Source organism: Crocodylus siamensis, chromosome 1, assembly GCF_052110815.1.
Source record: "Crocodylus siamensis isolate JL-2025a chromosome 1, ASM5211081v1, whole genome shotgun sequence".
Taxonomy (NCBI): domain Eukaryota; kingdom Metazoa; phylum Chordata; order Crocodylia; family Crocodylidae; genus Crocodylus; species Crocodylus siamensis.
This window is the reverse complement of record NC_143395.1, coordinates 298,482,325-298,502,735: the sequence shown is the minus strand read 5'-3', so window position 1 is coordinate 298,502,735 and position 20,411 is coordinate 298,482,325. Positions and strand designations below refer to the sequence as shown.

At 39.7% G+C, this 20,411-nt stretch overlaps 2 protein-coding genes and 1 non-coding gene across 8 annotated transcripts in view; 2 read left to right on the top strand and 1 right to left on the bottom strand.

Annotated features, from left to right (window-relative positions):
• Positions 1-11,587, top strand: part of RNF149 (ring finger protein 149) — a 31,490-nt gene extending 19,903 nt beyond the window's left edge. The window contains exons 6-8 of one of the 5 annotated variants that reach the window (XM_090020605.1): positions 2,530-2,649; positions 6,115-8,118; positions 9,935-11,587. In XM_090020605.1, coding sequence (XP_089876731.1) covers positions 2,530-2,619 — 90 coding nt within the window. In that variant the 3' untranslated portion in view covers positions 2,620-2,649; positions 6,115-8,118; positions 9,935-11,587. Of the gene's footprint in view, positions 1-1,973; positions 2,211-2,529; positions 2,650-6,114; positions 8,119-9,934 lie in introns of those variants that run through there. The other 4 variants (XM_090020595.1, XM_090020628.1, XM_090020614.1 and 1 more) reach the window with 4 other exon arrangements.
• Positions 8-20,411, bottom strand: part of CNOT11 (CCR4-NOT transcription complex subunit 11) — a 34,706-nt gene continuing 14,302 nt past the window's right edge. Inside the window, exons 5-8 of one of the 2 annotated variants that reach the window (XM_090020570.1) lie at positions 20,122-20,324; positions 16,184-16,280; positions 14,219-14,412; positions 8-589 (exon numbers count right to left, since the gene is read on the bottom strand). In XM_090020570.1, coding sequence (XP_089876696.1) covers positions 487-589; positions 14,219-14,412; positions 16,184-16,280; positions 20,122-20,324 — 597 coding nt within the window. In that variant the 3' untranslated portion in view covers positions 8-486. Of the gene's footprint in view, positions 590-11,737; positions 12,234-14,218; positions 14,413-16,183; positions 16,281-20,121; positions 20,325-20,411 lie in introns of those variants that run through there. The other variant, XM_090020580.1, reaches the window with a different exon arrangement.
• On the top strand, positions 8,685-8,797 carry LOC149874675 (small nucleolar RNA SNORD89). The gene has a single exon (XR_016440123.1). It is a non-coding gene; the product is annotated as a small nucleolar RNA SNORD89 (small nucleolar RNA).

Below are 20,411 nucleotides of genomic sequence, written 5' to 3'. Positions count from 1 at the left end.
CATTTACTTAAGTGCGTATATACTGCCAGTGGCCAAAGCAGAAAGTAAGACAGACTGTACATCTGCCTTCCACAACCATGAGTGTGGGAACCAGAACAATAGAATATATTTATTTACATTAAAATAGGCGTTCTTAATATTACATCTAAAATACAAGTTTATCCTTACAATAGCCTTGGGGTAAAAAAACACAAAAAGCTTGATTATCTCTTTCCTGCCCAGAGCAGGGGGGCTGGACCTGATGATCTCATAAGGTCCCTTCCAGCCCTAAACTTCTGTGAACCCCAATTTGTAAAATATGGAAAAAATTTGAGGGACAAGAATGTGACTTGCTGAAGGCCGCACAGTTAGAACTGTTCTATACTTCAGCAGACATGGGCATTTAGTACCCTTACTCTGACTGTGGAACTTCTCAGAAGGTTAGAGAATTAACCATAGTGCCTAAAATAAGTTAGCTGACTTCTTGTATGTTCCCCATGCTGAATTTTATCCTTGCGACTGAATCAGCATCAGAATTTTCCTGAAGAAGATTGCCAGTAGTTGGTTGAAATTGAAATGAAATCTCATCATTTTCTCTTGCTGATAGTATCTGCAAAGAGAAATGATATGTGGAAAGTTTAATTGGTAAGAATTAGTTCTGAGAGAGCTATACTTTCAGTTCTAGAAAGGTCATGGTCATCAACGTACCACTTCTCTCTGAGGTCACAAGAAAACCGTAGCACTTCTTATTATAACATACAACTTAACTTGTTTTTTGGGATTTTCATTTCATGAACTAGTTCTGTATTTTAAGTAGCTCTTCTCTTAAATAAATGTAAAAAAGTGGAATGGTTGAAGTTATGCTAAGTGGCTATTTTTAATTCAGAACTGAGACTTTAATTATTCTGGGTACTGTATCTGACAACTGTAAAGTCAAAACATATTGGGGTGGTTTATTCCACATGATCTAGAAGTTATGTTAGTGCAGAGATGATTTTAAGACACTAATAAACTAGTCAAATTCTAGGTTCCATAACCCTTTCCTTTCCATAAATCAGTAATAGGTTCCAGCGAACAGTGGAGAATGTACTTGATCTGGAAACCTTTTTTGTGACTGTTATCAGAATTGGCAGTTTCTTCTTTAAATTGAGGTTTAGGAGTGATAGATACCACAGCCAAACTGGAAATCTGATTAGACTTGTCTCCTACTTACTTGACAAAAGGTGATAAAGGAAGCCCATTAATAAACTGGGATTTGGGAGTTTTTAAAAAGTGGTTTACACACCAATAACACTAATTCAACACCAGTTTAGTTTGGTAATGTGGAAAATTATCAGATAGCTAAATAGTAGCATTTGTGAAATAGGTTATTTTGTCTAGTTTTAAGTGGATGAGCATCCTTGTTAGAAAATCCTTATCTTGGTGTGCAGTTTTTGCATTGGTCAAACTTTGAATGACTGTTTAGGAAAATGCTTGCACCCCTAAAACAAAACAAAACAACCCCCCCCCCCAAAAACAAAACCTTTAACAGGCCATTGCCTGTTCTTCAGTTATAAGCCAAGGATGTCAGTACTGAAACTGCTGCTTCAACACTAAATCCCCTTTGTGAAATAGGGAACCACTATTTTACAGTGTAGCTGTTCTGTACCCTTAATGTAGCTTGTATTTCTATATACAAATAATAAACTGTTACATATTCCTTTTTTGAATAACAGCTCAATTTTAAAAGCAGAACTCTCAAAGTTTTTATTCTCATTTGCATTGTTGGTAGTGGTGCGAATAGTTAATGTTACTGAATCCTTCCTACTAGAAGATCCCTTTTTCAGCTGCTTAACTTCTGGCAAAAAGTTTAACTGGAAAACTTTTGACCCAGATGTCTGTCTTGAACCAGCAGCCTTCAGTGGATTCAATATGTAAAGGTCTTCGAAAGACGGACGCTGTTTTTACTTTGCCAAGTCATAGTAAACTTGATTTTTTTTCTGATGGCTAAGCAGTTTTTCCTGGTTGGCTTTTGTTTACCTACTTTATTATGAAGAGTGACCCTGAAGATGCATTTGAAGTTCCAATACCTGAATCAATAAGTGGCAGTGTTTCCCTTGGAAGTTTGAGCATTGCTTTGCAAGAAGATGACCGAAATGAAGTAAGCGATTTGTCAGCCTCATCCACTAATGAATCTGTGTTACAATGTAACAGTTTAAAAGAGGATGCAGGTGAAACCACAGCATTACTTGGTGAGTAGTAATATAGTACATTATCATTTGGATAATCAACTGGACACTGAGCGAAGTCTTTCTCTGCTTTAGTTGAAACCTATCATTTTTTTGGTGCTGACTTGATGAATCATGAGTTCTTGCTACCTTGGCTTAAATTATTCTTTGAAGAAGTTCAGTTTTCCAAGGCTGTGATGATTTAGCCAGACTCTCCTAGATGATTGTAACTTCCTCAGCTTCCAAACCACTGAAGTAGCAGTCTGATAGGAAACTTCATTCCTTTTGGGAGCTTTGAGTATGATTTAGGGAAAGGCTGGAGGTTGTATTTCCTTTCTTATAGGTGTGTGGTCTACATGATTTCTACTTTACCATATGTCAATTGGGGATAGATAAGAGTGCAATACTGGAGAGCAGACTCATGTGGTTTTGAGAGTTCCTTCTATCATCTGTGGTTGTCATGGTAAGTTTTAAGGAAATAACTATTTCTGGAGTGCACCAGGAATTTGGGACTTATTCCTTGTCTTTGCCTGCTAAGGCTGCGCAAAGCCCTGCACTCGCTGGCTGCAGCAGGGGCTGTTGGGCTTCCTGGCAGAGCCTCTTCCCCCTTGCTCCCCAGTCACACACCTCTGTCTGCTCCCAGCATCCTGGCAATTTGAAGGGAAAAAAAGCCCTGCACTCACCAGTTCTGACAGCAGAGATCAGGCCCTCTGGGTGCTTGTGGCAGAGCCCCTGTGCAGCATGGGGCAGTGGGGATTGCCCTCCCCTGCTTGGCACTCACGCGGCAGCTGGCCCATGGTGCGGGTGCATTGGGCTCGGCAGGGCCCTATGCCCTGCTTGGGAGCTGGGGCAGCTCCAGCAGTCAGCCGGAACCTGGCCCTGCTCAGTCCCAGCTCCCGGAAAGTGCACAGTGCCCTACTGAGCCACATTGCACCCACATCATGGGGCAGCTGCCACGTGAGTGCCAAGGGGGAGGGGGGCAATCCCCACTGCCCCATGGTGTTTTTTTCTTAGTGCATTTTTTGATTCCTGGGCTGCTGGTGCTGGGCAGGCAACCAGGGAGCGGGGGCTGTGTGTGTGTGTGTGTGGGGGGGAGAGGGTCTGCCCGGAGGCCCCTGAGCCCCCACAACTTCTGCTGCAATTGGTGAGTGGTGGGGCATTTTTTTTAATGCCGGGACTAGGCTGGCGATGGGGCCAGGCAGGGCAGCCATGGGGGGCTTCTCCCACAGCTCCCCACACCCAGGGAGAGGCAGGCACAGCCAGAAGAGCTGTGGGAGCACTTGCAGCCACCCGGCTGTGCCTGCCTCTCCCTGGCAAAGCAGAATCTCCAAATCGGCACCGAATCTCTGATTTGGCCAAATCGAATGGGGACAGTGATTCGAATCACTGTATTGAATCAGTGTCCTCTGAATTGACTGAATCCGAATTGAATACTTCCCTAGTCGCACAGGCCTACTGCCTGGGGTACCACTTCCAGAAAACACAGTTATCACTTGGAAAGGTCCCTGTTTGTTTTCTTCATTCCTCAGCTCCTACATGTGCATTGCTGTGCACTAAATAACACTGCTGCAGGATAGTACTTTACAAGTACTAACCTATCACGAGATTAACCAGTTTACTGCGACCTGATAGGGCTGCATGTGTAGACACTGAGACTTCACTGCAGAGCTAATTACACAACTGCAGTGAACGTCTCATGTAGATGCACCCACATGAGCAATTTGCTTTCATGCCTTGATGATTAGGGCATGGTATAAGCTTTTCTGCTCATGCTTTTGATTGGGGTCCACAGTACCATAAAATGATGTTTCAGAGAGGTCCTTTTAGTTGCATGTTTGTCAGTGTCTTGCTATATATGCATACGTGTTCATTAATACAAGTTTATGGGCTTAGACAGACGTTACATTTGTCATGCTTTATGTGCTTCTTGTAGTGGGACAAGAACAAACTACCACAAGTTCACATTGTTTATCCTACTTAAGAAATGGTTGGATCAAATGTGAAATGGGAGGACCTGGGATAAAAAGTTTGTTTGAAACCATTAACTTTTGTCTCAGAAAGGCTTTCTGCAGCAAATTTTAATGTCTGTAGGTTAGTTACCCCTGGTATCCCACAGACACCCTGCTCCCCCGTGACCTTTGTCCTAAGAGGGAAGGGAGTGAGTGGCTGGTTCCCTGATAGCTCACTTGGTGAGTTGTCAAGGTAGAATCATAGAATGTTAAGATTAGAAGGGACCTCCGGAGGTCATCTAGTCCAACCACCTGCTCAAAGCAGGACCAGCCACAATTAGATCATCCCAGCCAAAGCTTTGTCTAACTGGGTTTTGAAAACACCCCAAGGATGAAGCTTCTACCACCTCTCTGATAACCTGTTCCAGTATTTTACAACCCACCTAGTGAGAAAATTCTTCCAAATATCTAACCTAAACTTCAGGTACCCAGTGTGTAGCCCCCTGTTCGGTCCGGTAGGTCAGCTGATTGATTGGTGAGTGGGTAGGGGGTCAAGGATCCTGAAACTGTTTCCTCCCCCCCACAATCTGGTGTTCTGGCTGCAGGCTTGGGTCCTCTGCAGTGCTGCTGCAACTACATGTGCTCTTGCCCAAGAGCTCTGGCAGCTGCTGCAAGGAACCCCACCTGCACAGCTGAAACATCGGCAGGAGCCAGCGTTCTGGCTGCAGAAAATCCAGGATCAATCAGCCGTGGCTTCTGTTGGGCAAGCAGCAGCAACCAGATCTACCTCCTGCCTTGCAGGAATCCCAGGAGAAGCTGCTTGTTCCGCAGGGGCCATGACAGCTCTTGTATCACCCATACCTCCCCACCCCCAGCAAGCTTCTGTAGGCTATGCTTGACAACCTTTGTGGCTGCCCTGGGACTAGGGCTGGTTTTAGGGCGGCAGTTGCAGCTGTGGGCACAGCCCTGGAGCGCACACCCCTCACGTGCACAGAGGGTGGGGATGAGGAAACTTTTTCCCACATAGCTTCTTCCAGTTGATGATGCCTGTCTGGCATTGGAGTTGGGGGTGGGGGGGAGCAGAGGGGCAGTGGTTGGAGGGCATGCGTTGGTGGCAACTCTTAATGTTTTAGCCAGGGGGCTGTACACATGTGACTGCCTATAGCAGCACTTCCCAATTTGTGGTACAGTACCACCAGTGGTATGCATTAGCAGATTTTTTTATAATGACTTTATATGACAAAAATGTGTTTGTGGTACTTCAAAGTTGAACTGAAAAATTCGCTGGTGCTACTGAAGGTTGTATTGTTTTAAATTGGTGGTGCGCAATCTGTCGAGTCTGAGAACTGCTGGCCTACAGTGTTCTGTTTCTTGTAGCACTACAAACTGTTTCATGTTACGCAGGTAACATCTGACTGAGCACTGGTAAGCTGTAAAATGAATACAATAAACAACAGCTCAAATCTGGTACTTCCAAGAGTTGCTTGGAAAAATGTTTTTCTCTAATAGTTGCAATTTTACACTCTTTAACTATTCTGAGTACGTTAGTAATGGGGTACTGTAATACAATGACATGATGTTTGCCACTAAGAGGACTTTTTCTTTGAAAAATGTCAGTTCCAGGCAATAGGTTTATAGGTCTGGGTGTTTCCCAACTTTAATCCTGTGAATCATGCAATGCTAAAAATGTTCCCTCTTCATCTTTGTCAAGCACCAGTGTAATCTTGTCTGACCAAAAAATTCAGTCTCTTTGTATGTAGTCTTTCTCTGTACAACGCTTAACTTGCTAGAGGTTAAGTTAGGTGATCCCTTAATCAGCAGGGATTTTGTGCAACTGAAGGCTGCAGAACTTGGATCCTAGTTAAGTATTTATCTTGATGACATAACATAGTAAATAACATAGTTTAGTTTACCCTTTTAATGTGTACAATGACCAATTTAACAGATAATGACTTACATTTTGTATTCTCTAATTTTAGACATGGATGGCAGTAATAGTCGGCATGGAGAACATCTGTCTAACGGAAATTCCCACTGAATGGCTTCATTGAAGACATTTTTAAATTAGACTGTGAAAGAACTACTTTTATTTTTTATTTAATTAGTATGAACTTTTCTCTAGTTGGAAAAATAACAATGTACATTGTTTTACCTTTCAAACTTTTCTAGTTTGTGTTCCAAAAGGGCTAACAAGACAATTTTGTACGAAGAGGATTTTTTTTTAATTTCCTCTGTCTGTTGATCTTATGAAGGATGCAATAACCCTGTTGCTGTAACAATTACTACAGAGTTGTACTCCAGGGGACTCAAAAACTAGGAAGAGAGAACAGACTGTAAAAAGTCTAATGCATAAATATATTGGGTACATTGTTTACACTTGGCATGTAGATGCAGTTGAGCACTTACAGCACTACATTTGATTAAATTATACTTTAAAAATTCAGATTAAAATTTGCTGCAACTAGAGGTGGATGGCTTTCTTTAAATAATCTCTCACTATAGATTAGACAGGAATCAAGTTTTGGGGTATTACATTTGATGAAAAATAATCTATTTAAATTTTCCTTATATAAATAAAGACTGATAGCTCTTACAGTGTATTCCACCTCAGAGCAGAATACATACATTTTCCATCTCATTAACTTTTATACTGAACTGGTCAGTAACATGTTGGTTTTCAGTACCTGCTGGACAGTCTTGACATGCTGAGCGTATAGACTTGCTTAGCATGCGCATCAGTTACCTCTATTTTAATCTTTAACTCAGTTAAATAAATAGAAAAGGGCTAACTATGGCTAGGAAATGTATTTATTAATCTATTTATGAGATTTTATGAATTTCCCTTTTAAGCCCCCCATATTCCTTATGCACACATTGGAAGCAAGATCTATATAACATTAGAGGGTTTTGCTCTTTGTCCAAGAAGCTAAACATTTTTCTTGTGGGCATTTCCCATTTAATAGTTTAAATGGATTTGTCACTAGTTTTTATTCCTTTGCTAGAGTAGCAGTATTGTGCCTTATTGGAAAGGGCAGGGGGTACTAAATCTGAAGCACCGGACTAAATAAAAACCCCTACATCTTTGTTTTATTCTCCTGTTCAGATACTTGCATGCTGTAGATGGTATAAGGCAATGCTAAACTCATTTTGTAAAGAATTATGTACATTTACAACACTATAGTGTTAAATGACTTCTTAGGATTTTAGTATTGTCATGTTATAAATGACGTGGTACATTCCTCAAACTTTTTTGTAAGTAGCTACTGCAGGTTGCTTAAAATGGTGTCTCCTGCTAGACGTGTTTTAAAGTGCATTTTGTTTCTAAGATAACATGTATTTGGAATGTTTTTAAGAAAATGTGCACTTTTAAAATTTTTGTTGTGGGTCAGTTGCAGGAGTAAGTTGTTTGACGTGGTGTGTGCATGTTGTGTTTTATGTTTTGTTTTTAATTTTAGAATGAATGTTCCAAAAATAAAGGGGCTTTTGAAAGAAAAAAAAAATTGAGCATTTAGTTAGTAGAGTGAACAGTTGAGCCTCAAATAGAAATATTTCGAAAAAATATTCATGATTTGCCTCTCTTCGTGGTAGGAACATCATTCATTTAAGATCTAATGGAACAACTACCAGGTTTTACCTTTCTTATGTCAATACAAATATTGCACCTTCTGGTGTCTTTATTTTGTAAGAATCAAATGAAGGGGTGGAATATTTACTGACTGGCAACACCATTTGCACACACCTCCCCTTGATTCATAGGAACCACTATGCCTCCAAACAAGTGTTTATATATTTGTATATATCCAGAACGGTCTCATCTGAGGCTTCTCCATCCTTATCGACACAAAGTTGAACATTGATTAATCAGGACTGTGAGGATCATCAATCAGAAGCCTGAAGGAGTTATCAGCTGAAGTCTTGTGAGTCTCCATTTCATGTCTTGGGGATACTTGTAACATGGCATTCATGCTGAAGCAAATATAGTGGTGAGTAGTGTAACTTCTTTCATGCCATTTTCAAAAGTAAAAGGTATGAACATAGTAAATGTGTTAATTTTATTAGAAAGTAAGATTTGAGGAAAATCTGGAGAAAGAACTAGGAACTTGCAAACTGAAAACAGGCCTGTTACTTTCTCAGGGAGGAAGAAAGTATATAGCTGTTTCTGCCTGAATTAAAGAAAATAGCTTACTAGGAAATGAATCCGATGGCCAGGACTTGAGATATATGCACACATATTAATTAGTGTGTGTTTCTTTATAATAAGAGAGAAAAATACCTTACAAAAATTACTGCTGACATAATGATCAAATGTCCTTCAAAAGAGGTGGGAGTTCCAATAAATACTTCCTAACTTGATACCTCGCATCTAACTTTTGAGGTGTTGAGAAACCCATAGCTTCCAGATTAATCGTTCCAGTGTCTCATGCAGCTGCCTAAATTTGTGAAGTGATGTACGATTTGTAGTAATTCTGATTATCTGCATTAGTCAGTTTAAAGCATCATGCTGTGTATTTATCTTGGTGGAGCCAAGTGTCAAAAGGATTTTTACAGTACTGAGGAATGATGACAATAAAAGGCCGAATTGCAGTGTCTCCACAAGCAGTTGCTCTCTTTGGAAGCACAATGACAAAGTCACCTGAAGCGAATTATTAGTCTGACCTCAGTAATATCTTTCTGCATTTAGCAAAAAGCAATATGTAAATAAACAGGGTAAAAAATATCTGAACACCAAGCAGAAATAAAAGACAGAAACCTGAACTGTTTCTTCCTACTTTCCAACTCATCTGACCTGTGGCTTAAAATAATAGGAAATGGAAAATAAGTCTGGGCATATTTTGTTTCAGATATGGTAAGTTTGCTTGATACAGGTAACTATTATTCATTATCTAACAGGTATATGAATCAGTTAACCTCTTGACCTAAAATTGTATAGCAGCAAGTCCCAAATGCTACATGTGCCCTGTGCAAGTTTCCTTTTGTCTGATCTATTACAGATTTGTTGAAACCTTAATGAATACTCCCAGCTGCTTCACAACTACTACTATTTTCCCGCCCCCCCAAAACTGTAAAATAGAATACGCTACAATTTAGCCTTACCACCTCCCCTGAGGAGGGAAGATGATTTTATTTAGTTGCATGCCATGCTTAAGATGGTTCTAGGCTAAAAGTAAAGCTTTTTTTTCCCCTAGATGTGACCTTTGCAAGCAATAGTAAAAAAAGTGTTTGAAGTTGCACATACAATTGGGGAAAGCTACTGTATCAAGTTCTCAAATCGTATCACAAGTATGGCTTAGCCTGTAGAGTGCAATAAGGGAGGTTCAGCTTTGTCCTAGTGAGTGTCAGCATTTTAAAACCACCCTGCAGCTTTCAGAAGTGCTCAAGAGAGCTCTAGATAATAGTGCCCTATTGATCTGCAATATCTTTTTGTAATCAAAGAAAATCAAGCTTCCAGAACTTGAGGGCTAGGTATGTGCATTCAGCTAGTTTTAAATTTTCAATATTTATGTACTATCTAATGCAGTACTCTTATTGTAGTGTGTTTGGCTTAGAATATCTAAATTGATCACTCTGACCTTGGGAAATAGTGACTAGAGATAAATGGAGTTTTTTGCAGTTGCAGTGCTGAGGATCAGAAAGGTGGTGATTGACAGCTTAATTACTCTATTCCATTATACTTTTACTTCAACCACAAATAACTGTCTTGATTCTTTTATCAGTATGGCAACTTCCACCACTGCTTCAAAATAAAATTATGTACCTTTCTTAATGGCTATTTGCTGAATATTGTCTTTTCTCACACAGGTGACATGGTATGAAGATTCAGAAGCTGGAATTCTAGATTAAAAGATGCACAAATCCAAGTTTTTTACTCCATCTGGGTATCGATATCAATTCATGGATTTTTATTTATTTATGGCATTCTGTATTTGAAACTCTGATCAGTAGGAAATCTTTATGAATGCATGTACCTGCCTATGTAAGGGACAGATGCATTATCTGGAAACTTCAAGCCTATTCATACTTGAATTGGACTTAACTATAGTTCACTATGTAGATATATTGCCCATGCTATGTCTATCAAACTATGATAATACCGTTTTTTCTATCTATGAAAAAGGATAAGAAATTGGCATTTCCACTGGATTACTTGTGTTTTGCTTCTTGTATACTTCGGTTTTTAAGAGCTATAAGAGTACGGAAGTCAGTCAAACTGACTTCACCAAAAGCATTAGTCTGCAAGTAACTGCTAGGGAAATGCACTGAATTACCATTAACACGCAGCTGTTTTTACTCTGCTAGTCACCAACAATAGGGTCCTCTTTCATGTTAGAATTAATGTATTCACCTGTAACACAGAAGCACAATTGCTTTGTTAAGACTCTGTCCTTGTTTGGAAACTACTGAAAAGCATTTGGTGTATGGTTTTGGCCTACTGAATCACTTGCTGAAGTCCTTTAAGTATACAGATAACTTGTGGATCAAATTTTTGACTTTGAGCAAAACTAGAATGAGTAATATTTCGTTTCCCCTTAAACAAATTTGGCAGTAGTACAAACTTAAGCCGTGTGTAGATATTCAGGGTGTCTTTACACATGCTCAGGGGGGTTGGGGAGGAGGTGTTTTAGTTGGAGTGGTTCTCAGGAGCTGTTCTAACAAAAATGCCCACACCACTTCATGTATCCAGGATCGCACACTTCAAAATGGCAGTGGGGGTACTTTAACTAAAGCTCGTTCAGCAAGCTTTATAGGACTCCACCATTTTGAAGTGCAGGGATGCTGAATACATGTGATGCTGAAGTGTTCTGATTTAGTCTTAATTAATTAAATTAATTGAATCTGGTTCAACATGTTTTAATTGGAATGTGTCAGAGCAAGCATCAGGCACATGTATAGGTGCCCTCAGTTTCTGCTGGGATGGCTGCTGCTGTCCCAGGAGAAAGTACAAGTATACAGATGTTCAGGATTTTTCTCCCAGAGCAAAAGTGGCTGCTCCAGGAAAAAATAACCCAGAAGTGCCTTAGCAAGAGACAGGCTGACTCTGAGCACTGCTGCCACACTCTGTCTGAGGGAACCTGCAGAGTATTAGAGAGAAGTATACTTGAGGTTGTCCTGGCTGCACAGCATCAGCACAATCTCTGCTCTTCAGATGAGTTGAATGCATGTACATGGCCTTCATGTCAGAGCCAGTCAAAATGACCAGTTATTTTCATTGAATACTTAACCTGTGTCCAGATTATGCATGGTTTCTAAGTGTATTTAATGAGATATTGTCAGCAAACTCAATATATCTACATAATTATATGACTTTTATTAAATGCAATGTTCCCAGAAAACCTTAATAGACTACTTGAAGTTTATATAATAACTAATCTTTTATTTGCTTTACATGGAGCTGATATGTCCTCATTTTGTTTACCTTAAATTGCTAGTGTAAATTAAAGAATATAATACTGACCCATGGCTTGCATGCTGATAGGTAAGTGTACCTAGCATGTTATTACTGGTCTTTCATCTTTAGATCTGGGTATCAAACCCAGCTGTGAGACGTCTTCATGAAAAACTAAAGTACAAGTTGTAAAGTACTACAGCTATATTTTTCTTCTCCTCCTTGTTTTTCTGTTGCTTTGGGCAGAAAGTCTTCCTGAGTCCACAAGAGATCAGTTTCTTTAAATCAAATTGTTCTGGGTGGATTTAAATCAGATGCATTGGCAAATTAGTGAGGAAGCTTTCAGTTGCTTCCTATTCTGCACTAGGAAAGACTCTCTCAAAAGAAAATGCATGCCTTGCCTCTGAATTTTGTTAAAAATTATATATATTTTCTGTGGATAGAAAATGCCACATTCTCTCTTGGTTACAGCCACAGGAAGAACATATTGCTAGCATGTAATCAGGCCCCTGTGTACCAAATAGTACAAGTAGGTGGTTCTGAAACCATCACCTGAAACAGGTTCCTAACCACTGGGTTGCAGCTTGAGCCCCCTTCTCAGTCTCCCCCATCTGTCTGGCCAGGGAGCGGTTTCCACTGTCAATGATTATGTGCAGGGTTAAAGCTGGGGGCTAGGGTAGCCCTGGGAGGGGAGGCGCCTGCTCCTGCACCTGTCTGCAGGATAAAAAAATAAAATGTTAAGAGCCACTGCCCTAAAAGCCCACAGCAGTGTTTATTTTCAGTAGGAAATCCCTTTGTCTTCATCTATTATGTCCCAGCTGCAAAACTAAGTGCTTCAAGGGCTGAGCCAAACAGACCTATACATCTTTCTGAAGTGTTCAAAATGGGAGAAGCAATCCAAAAGGAACCCTAACCAGAACAAGGACTGTTGCTGAGAGAGAACATTCTCCAGACAAGGCTGCAGCTCTCTGCTGCTACATGAAGCTATTGTGAAGCTGAAGCAGTCCATCTGGGTACAAGTGCTGCAAGGATGGCATGTCTGTCCACAACTAAAATGCTAGGAGTAGGAAAACTTTCCCATGTAAGAAGGACTAACTTCATGCTGCCTACATCACTAGAGCTAGAATGGAGAAAAGGCCACAAGTCCAATTTAGGTCATTATTGTATGATTAAAGCAGATGGCAAAAATCCTAGCTTATATATGGACCTTAATCAGGTATCACTTGTTTTAAAGGAACACTGATTTCTTTGTACTGAATACCAGCCAGACTTACAGATTTCCTCTATGTGTAATTAGTGCTTGTAAAGAAAAGCAGAATCATGTAGCATTAGTGTAGAACTGACCACTTAAGTCTGGTTAAAATTTTACAACATTGCTATATTTCAAGTTGACAAGTCCAATAAAGCTGGAATTGAGAGAAAGTATAAGTATTAGGGCTGTGTGAAATGGCACCGTTCTGTTTTGCCTTGAGGTTTGGACAGAACAGCATTTTGTATCTAATTTCATTTTGATTTGAAACAGCTGTTGTGTTTTACTTCATTGAAACAGTAAGGTTGTTTTGACTCTGTTTCACTAGATCAAATTGAGGGTGGGGAATCACTCCAGCTGGGCTGACTCCTGTCCAGCACTATGGTCGAAACGTTTTGACAGCCTCGAAACAAAATGAGGCTAGTTTCAATGTCCTTTGTTTCGTTTCAGTGTTGCTGTTTCAACCTCAAAATGAGTCGAAACAGTGTTGAAACAAACAGCTGACAATTTCACACAGACCTAATAAGTATATTTGAGTATAGTTTAGAGATGATACTGTTGTAATCAGATAACTTTTTAGTGCCCTTGAAATACAGACTTGTTTCTTTTTCTTTTTAAAAAGAGACCTGCAGCATACCTTTATCTTACAGAATGAATGGCATTCACTTAGATGTTACTACTTAACCTCCCTGCCACTTAAACCAATTTTCATTAGGTTTAATTTCTAGCACAGCCTCCATTTGCACTATAAGGCTTTTTATATTGGACCCTAGGGATGAGGGAACTATGAATTGCTTTGCTGGCCTTTGGAAAGATAACTGACTTTATCGACTTACAAATGTGTGTGACAATTACTTCAAATGATATACTGCTGGTCTGCACACAATATACTATCCTGGCAAATACTTCATGGTTCAAATTCAGTGTTGAATAGTTAATATCAACCAAAATAGTCTGTAAGCAGCTTCTGGTTTATTCCTACCCCAGATGCCAGTTTGTTGCTTGCTGAAGCTGGCCCAAAGTTCTGTCTCTACCCAGAATATTAAAGTCTAATGAATCGTTGTTCTGTGTCTGGAGAAAAATAACAGCTTTAAAACTGGGAATGTTGTATAAGTTTAGTAACTTTCTGGATTTGAGGCTTATCTAAATTAAGATCTAGATTTATCTAGAATATAAATGCAGTCAGAAGGGTGAAAAAGCTAATGACTCGTTCCCTCCAAGCATACTATCTGCTTGAATTAAGTAATTACAATAAAGTAATAAAATTATTCCTTCTGTAGATGATACTTAAAAAAAATTCAGGATGTCCTACTATCAGAAAGGCAATATTTATTACTTTGTTTAAATGCATAAAATGCTATTTATAGTATAATAAACCAAAGAATCCAGTGATCTGTTACTATACAAAAAAACTGATACAGAATACAATCCAGCTGGTACATGGTCTTACTTTGAAGCTTTGGTCTCTGAGGGGTTTTCCCCAGTATCCAGTGTCTTCAGCAACCTGAAGAGGCCAGCTGCTTCCCGTATCCGGCTGAATTCAATACAAAATGCTTGTACTTCTATAAACAAGTCCTGTACATTAATAATTTTGTTTCGGATCAAAGACTGAAGAAAGACACAAACTAGACGTACCAGGCGATTCTGAAAAAAGAAACAGTCTAATTTCAGTAACTGAAGAAAATTTGTGCAGGTAATTCAATTAAAAGGTGATTTATGCAACAAGAAAATAACTGCAGCTGTTAACCTACTCCTTTACTTCAAATTTATGGGCTAGCCATTCAGCCTCACTCTATAAATGCTGTAATTGGACATGCTAATTTCCCTGTAACGTTGAGAAGTAGAAGGGAACTGACCATCTCTTCCATATTGCTACAGGTGCCCTAAATTCGTAAGAATAGTAGAGTCACAAAATACTTAAGACTTTTACATTTAAGATAACAGTTAAAAAAGAGCTCCACACAAGTCCTTTAGTAGCTTGCCAAAAAAACCCCAACGTGACTGGAGGCACTCCCATCTTGGAAATACTGGGCATTTAAGTGCCTTTCCTAAACTTAAGGCCACTTGGGATTCACACATTAAGGATCCCTGTACCTAAATCTTTAAAAGGATCCAATTCAGTAGGCACTCAAAAGATGCTTCAGGGAACACTGGAGTTCAGTACACAGGCATTTTCAAACAGAACTAGTGATTGTGCCTGCTTTTCGTATCAGAGTGCAATGTTTAAAACATTTGTCTAGCACTTACAAAGTACAAACCCATGTCCTGGAGAAGACACTAACCACTAGACTAAGGGCTAGTGTAAGATGAAGCCACTCTACAAAGTTCAGATTCATTGGAGCACAGTACAAACAATAAGAAACCTGACAAGCTCAAGGAGGTGGGCAACCCTTGGGTAAAGGGACCCGAGGGTCCAGCACTAACTACCAATACTGTTTATGTGCTATACCCAGATTCCTGCCGAGTGCAGAGACAGTCCTAGGAGTTAAAACTAGAACCTAGGGCTTCCTGCTGTGGGAGTTACTATCTAGGGGATAATTGCTTTGTCCAACCAGGATAAGAGTTTACAACTGGGCATGTCTACATGTTCATTAATGTGCTGTAATTACTAAACAATGTGCCATAATCAGCACTACTACACATAAGCACAAACACTTGTGTGATGCTTAATGCTCACTGGACTAACCTACTGCATGTTAGGATGGTTTCTGCCAGCTGTGGTAATGCACAAGAGACAGTCCAATGGGCATTAAGTGTCTCATGCAGATGTGCCCACTAACTAACTCTGCATTTTCAGCATATTCAGGGAAAATTATGCATTACTCGAAAAAATAAGAGCCTTAAGTGAAATTACTGCAGGATGCTCATGCTGAGAAGAAAATCAGGAACCTTGAACACATAGGCTACTTAAAAAGATTTACACGTGCAAGGTGCTTTCTACTCCATGCTACTAACTTCTCAAATGGAATGCTTTATTTTAGTTACCATGACCAACTACTTCATGTTAGTAATGAGTTCATGCTAATGGCAAAGCAGAACAGAAGTTGAAAGCTCAAGGACAAACAAGCAAAGAGTTTAATACCTGGAGAAGACCAGGGTATTAAGCAAACTTTGACATAAGTGTGCCTGAAGTACTTTCTTAATGACAAAATAAGGAACTATTTTACAGAACATTAACTCAAAAGTGCTGGCAAAACATTACTTGAATATTTACCCATATGAAACACTTGTTTAATGTATAGTGTTTGCCTTTTCCTAGGCCGCCATTCTTTGAAATGAAATAAAGTCAGGAATAGAGTTCACTTGGAACACCTTGCCAGTTTCAGTACTTAAATATGCCTGCTCTTCCCTTACTTATAGTGCAAGACACAGCTTCAGTTCTCTTCTGAAAGAAGTCACTACACCAAACACTCACCTGCATATATTTGTCCTTGATCTGTTCACACGTAGATATGCAATTGGAGATGTATAGATGAATAAATTCAGGAGGAAGATCAACTGCTGTAGTAAGCCTGTTCAAAATAAAAAGTTAACAAATAGTTTATAAACAGAAAGTCAGTCCAAGTACTATTAATAAATGTACAGAAAGTTAATTTCTTCTCATGTCCAAACATCTGTTACGCCCACTTGGTGTTTTCATAGATGCAAGAAACAGATGGGTTTTATTTAAATACTATAAATACTGTACACCATGCAAGAAACCTATGCTAAGTAGTATGCATCACAGTATTCCTTAGAGATGCTTCTGCAGTACAGAAGGTAGATGATGGGTAACGTGCATGCAGATGAAGAGAACTTAAAGTTGCTTCTTCTAGTAACAGCAGCAAGTATTGAAATACACACTTTCATACAGTTTCATCTTCAAATAGCTAGTCTAGAAGCTGGAGCTTTTTCTTGTGACATACACATCTGGACTAGCTCTGCTTTGGCTTGAGATTTTTCTAGTCATTGGTTTCCCTTCTTAAGCAAGATTAGATCAAATCAGGCAGTTGTGACGCCATTCATTTCTATTGCAAAAAGAGTGGAATGTTCAACTACTGTCCTATTTAGGAGAAAAAAAGCGACAGGCAGCAAAAAATTCAGAGCGACTCCCATAGCTACAGGAGTTTGGAACAATTCAGTTTAAGGCCTTAAAACATTTTACTGTGGAGACTAAAGGCTTGGCTACACAGGGACATTATACCAAAATACCTTAGTGTATGAATGTAAAATAAAACTATTTGGCAGTAACTCCCCTTTTGGAAGACTACACTAAGAGTGGTTTTGTCCAGTTTAAGTGGATGAAATTCTAAACTAGACAAAAAGTGATCTTATTCCACAGGAACTGTTACTGCCAATTGCCTACTGCTGTCTCTCTTCTCCAATTAGACAAGCCTAGACACATGTCCAGGTTTCCAGTCCAGTTTTTGTTTTGTTTTGTTTTAACAACATCCAGGAAAAATACGAGTCCCAAAGCAACTGTGGATAGGAAAGAGCGAATTAAAAAGCACCAAAATCTTTATAGACACACTGGAAAGTTAAGCTCATCTGAAAGTGGCTGGACTTCATCCATTAAAGCAATGGTTACTATGACAACACGATGCAAAACCCAACTCAGTATATGGACTTCCAAAGCTTTTCTGTGGCCTAGACTGACTTGGGCAATGAAGTCTCTCTTAAATAAAATTTGTCATCTAATACCAGGACAGTCAGCTGTAGTCTAGACAAAGTCAAATTGCATAAGAAAAACTTCAGGTATCTAGTTTATCAAAGTTATAAGCAACTGAAGTACTTATGTATATTACTTTGCTTTTATATGTTGTGAGCAAACTTCTTAGTACTGTCATCTGTGTGTCAGTTCTTTTTTAACAGTTACATGCAATGGAGCTTTGCTCTGCAAGTCTGTAATGGCATAAACAACTGTAGTGCTATTCTGTCTGCAGTTCAGTAAGCACATTTTTAGAAGTAAAACTCATGATTCAAGAGAAACTTCAAGTTAGTGCAGAAACTCCCAAAACTAGATTTCCCCTCTATTGCTAGTGGCACTACTGTGGAACAAGGGGATTCGCATGCTACTTGTAGTTTATTGTGCGCAGGAAAATATGAATACAGCGAGGGAGAGAGGAAGTGAGACGAGACCACAAATTCACCTTTATGGAAGTGCTTAGTCAGGGATTAGTAGTTTTGGTATTGCAATCTTACCCTCAGCCTGCTTCTTGCAGTCAATCCCTCACCCCTCAAAAATACATTCTATCCTGCTAATCAGATGATGCCTTCATGCCTACCTGTGTACCACAATGAAATCATAACTGCATATAGCTGACTGGAACTACTGATACACAAGCTGAAATAGATCCTAGCTCCTTAGTCTTAATTGCTGTTAGCCCTGTGCAGCTACGTTTTACCATGCACATCAAATTAATGGATTTGTTGAGCAGATGGTGCCACTTCTCCACTCTAGACAGCTTCAAGCACAACCTAAAACTTAATTGGGAGAAACTAATACCTGGAAGGTAACATAGTAGTTGAAAGACCCTAAAATTTCAGTCCTTATGCTACTACTTTATCCAACTCTGTAACAGATTCATGAATAATATTTAATTCACAGCATTTACCAAACCAGAAAGGGAATTCTATATGTGGCAGATCAGGAAAGGCACAGGCAGCATGGTGGCAGGTAAGGCAGGGAGCGTGGGGTTGGGAGTTGGATGGAGAGGGTTAGAAAATATGCTGATCAGATATAGGAAGGGGACTGGAGTGCTGTTATTCAAAAACTGGCTGACTGCAATTCAGGCTACTTCTGTGAGCTAGGTAGAGCTATTAGGAAGCAAGCAAACACGCAGGAATTTGATTTAAAGGACTGTGGAGATGAAGTGAGTCGTTAACAAGGGATGCTTACTCTTAGGTGTACAATGACATTGTCGTATACATTGTCAAGGCCAACATAAAATAGGAAATAGAAACCAAGTGAAATTAGTGGAGGGCCATCTTTTTGGCAGATATGCCATAAATACAGCTCTGTACCCTTGCTGTGTACTACTCCAAACTCCTTTCCTCATTTGATCTGCAGCTCTACTTTCCATACCTCTCCCCTATACTGCATGCCTTGTCTGCCACTGCACTGCCTGCCGCCTCCCCAATGTGCCACACGCAGAAGCTATTCTTGTCATCTGTGGCACATGCCACAGGTGGTGATCCCTGAGTTCTAAGTTTATCATTGTTAAGCTTGCTTTTGTTTTTCATTATTTTCCTTTAAAGCACAAAGGAACAGAACCTCTTCCAGTGGAGCATCACACTAGTTTTGAACAAGAAACTGTCACTTACACACACACGTTTGTAGTCAGAGCTGGGATGTAAAACTTGAAGACTGACTTCAAAGTCTGGAGCAGTGGTTCTCAACCTGTTTTGTACTCAGACCCATTTGTAGAACATCAATGGCCAGCCCTGACCCAATGCCTCTCTACTCCCAACCTGCAGCCCCCCACCTCTACCCCCCCCCCCCCAGCATAGGGCATTGGGAGCCCCAAGCAGCCCCTGCAACCTGGAACTCTGCTAGCCTTTGAGGGAAAAGCCAGTTTCCCACGTTTTTCTCTTTTAAAGGAGAATCCATTTTTAAAGTCTGTTAATCCATTTTTCTTCGCAACCCTTTCATATATTCATGTGACCCACTTTTGGGTCATGGACCACAGGCTGTGAAATGCTGGTCTGGAGGACAAAACAGCAGAGAAGTTTCATGCATGAAATTCAAAGCCACAACTACAGATAGCCTTGTTTTAAGACAAGCTGCAAATTTTCTATAAAACAGTGCCTTTATTTGTTTTAGAGACATTTCATGCAAGTGTTTTTATTTATTTGAACTGGTTAGAAATTATACTCTTCATATCACTGAACTCAAAGAAGGTTTCCCAGCCTCTTGGCATGCATCTATTTCCAAGTATAGAAACAAAGAACTCTTGGCAAGAGGCCAGGCAATTCAAGACCACTTCATTTCACTGTTAGTGAATCTGCTTCTATAAATTCAGCTGGGTTCTCAGGCAGGTTAACACAACCCCCTTCCAGTTAGTGACATGTTTTGTGTTGAAGGGCTGGGAAGACTAATTTAACACCTGATCTGTGCCCAAGAACAAACTCTCAGGCCAACCTTTCAATGATTGACAATTAATCATTTCCTCAATTCTTGATGCTTTTTTGTGGCCTCGGGGCAAAAGGAAACTAACCATCTTTCATAGGCTACTGAATTATTGTGGATAAAGCCATGATTAATCAAACACCATACACTGACAAAGATTCTGCTTTCATTTCCTTTTAGAGGAGCCCTTTTAAGAGTATTCTAAATGCAAAGTCTCATGAATAGATTTGATGAAAAACGCTTACCGATTTACAACTTCCATTGAATGTAATGACATGTCCATGTTGACCAAAACAGAAAAATACTCTGTTATCTGACTGGACTGCATTAATTTGAGCAACATTTCTATAGCAACTAAAGGATTATTTTCCACTAGGTCAGGCAGCTTTGCAGGAGTGAGGCCAATGTGGTAAACTAGCTTCGGGTCTTTTTCCAATTCTCCGAGAAGCTACAAGGAGAGAAAAAAATTAAGTTTAACTCAAACTGTAGTGACCAAATGGTATTTGGAGTAGGTCAGCTAGAAACTGTTGGACTG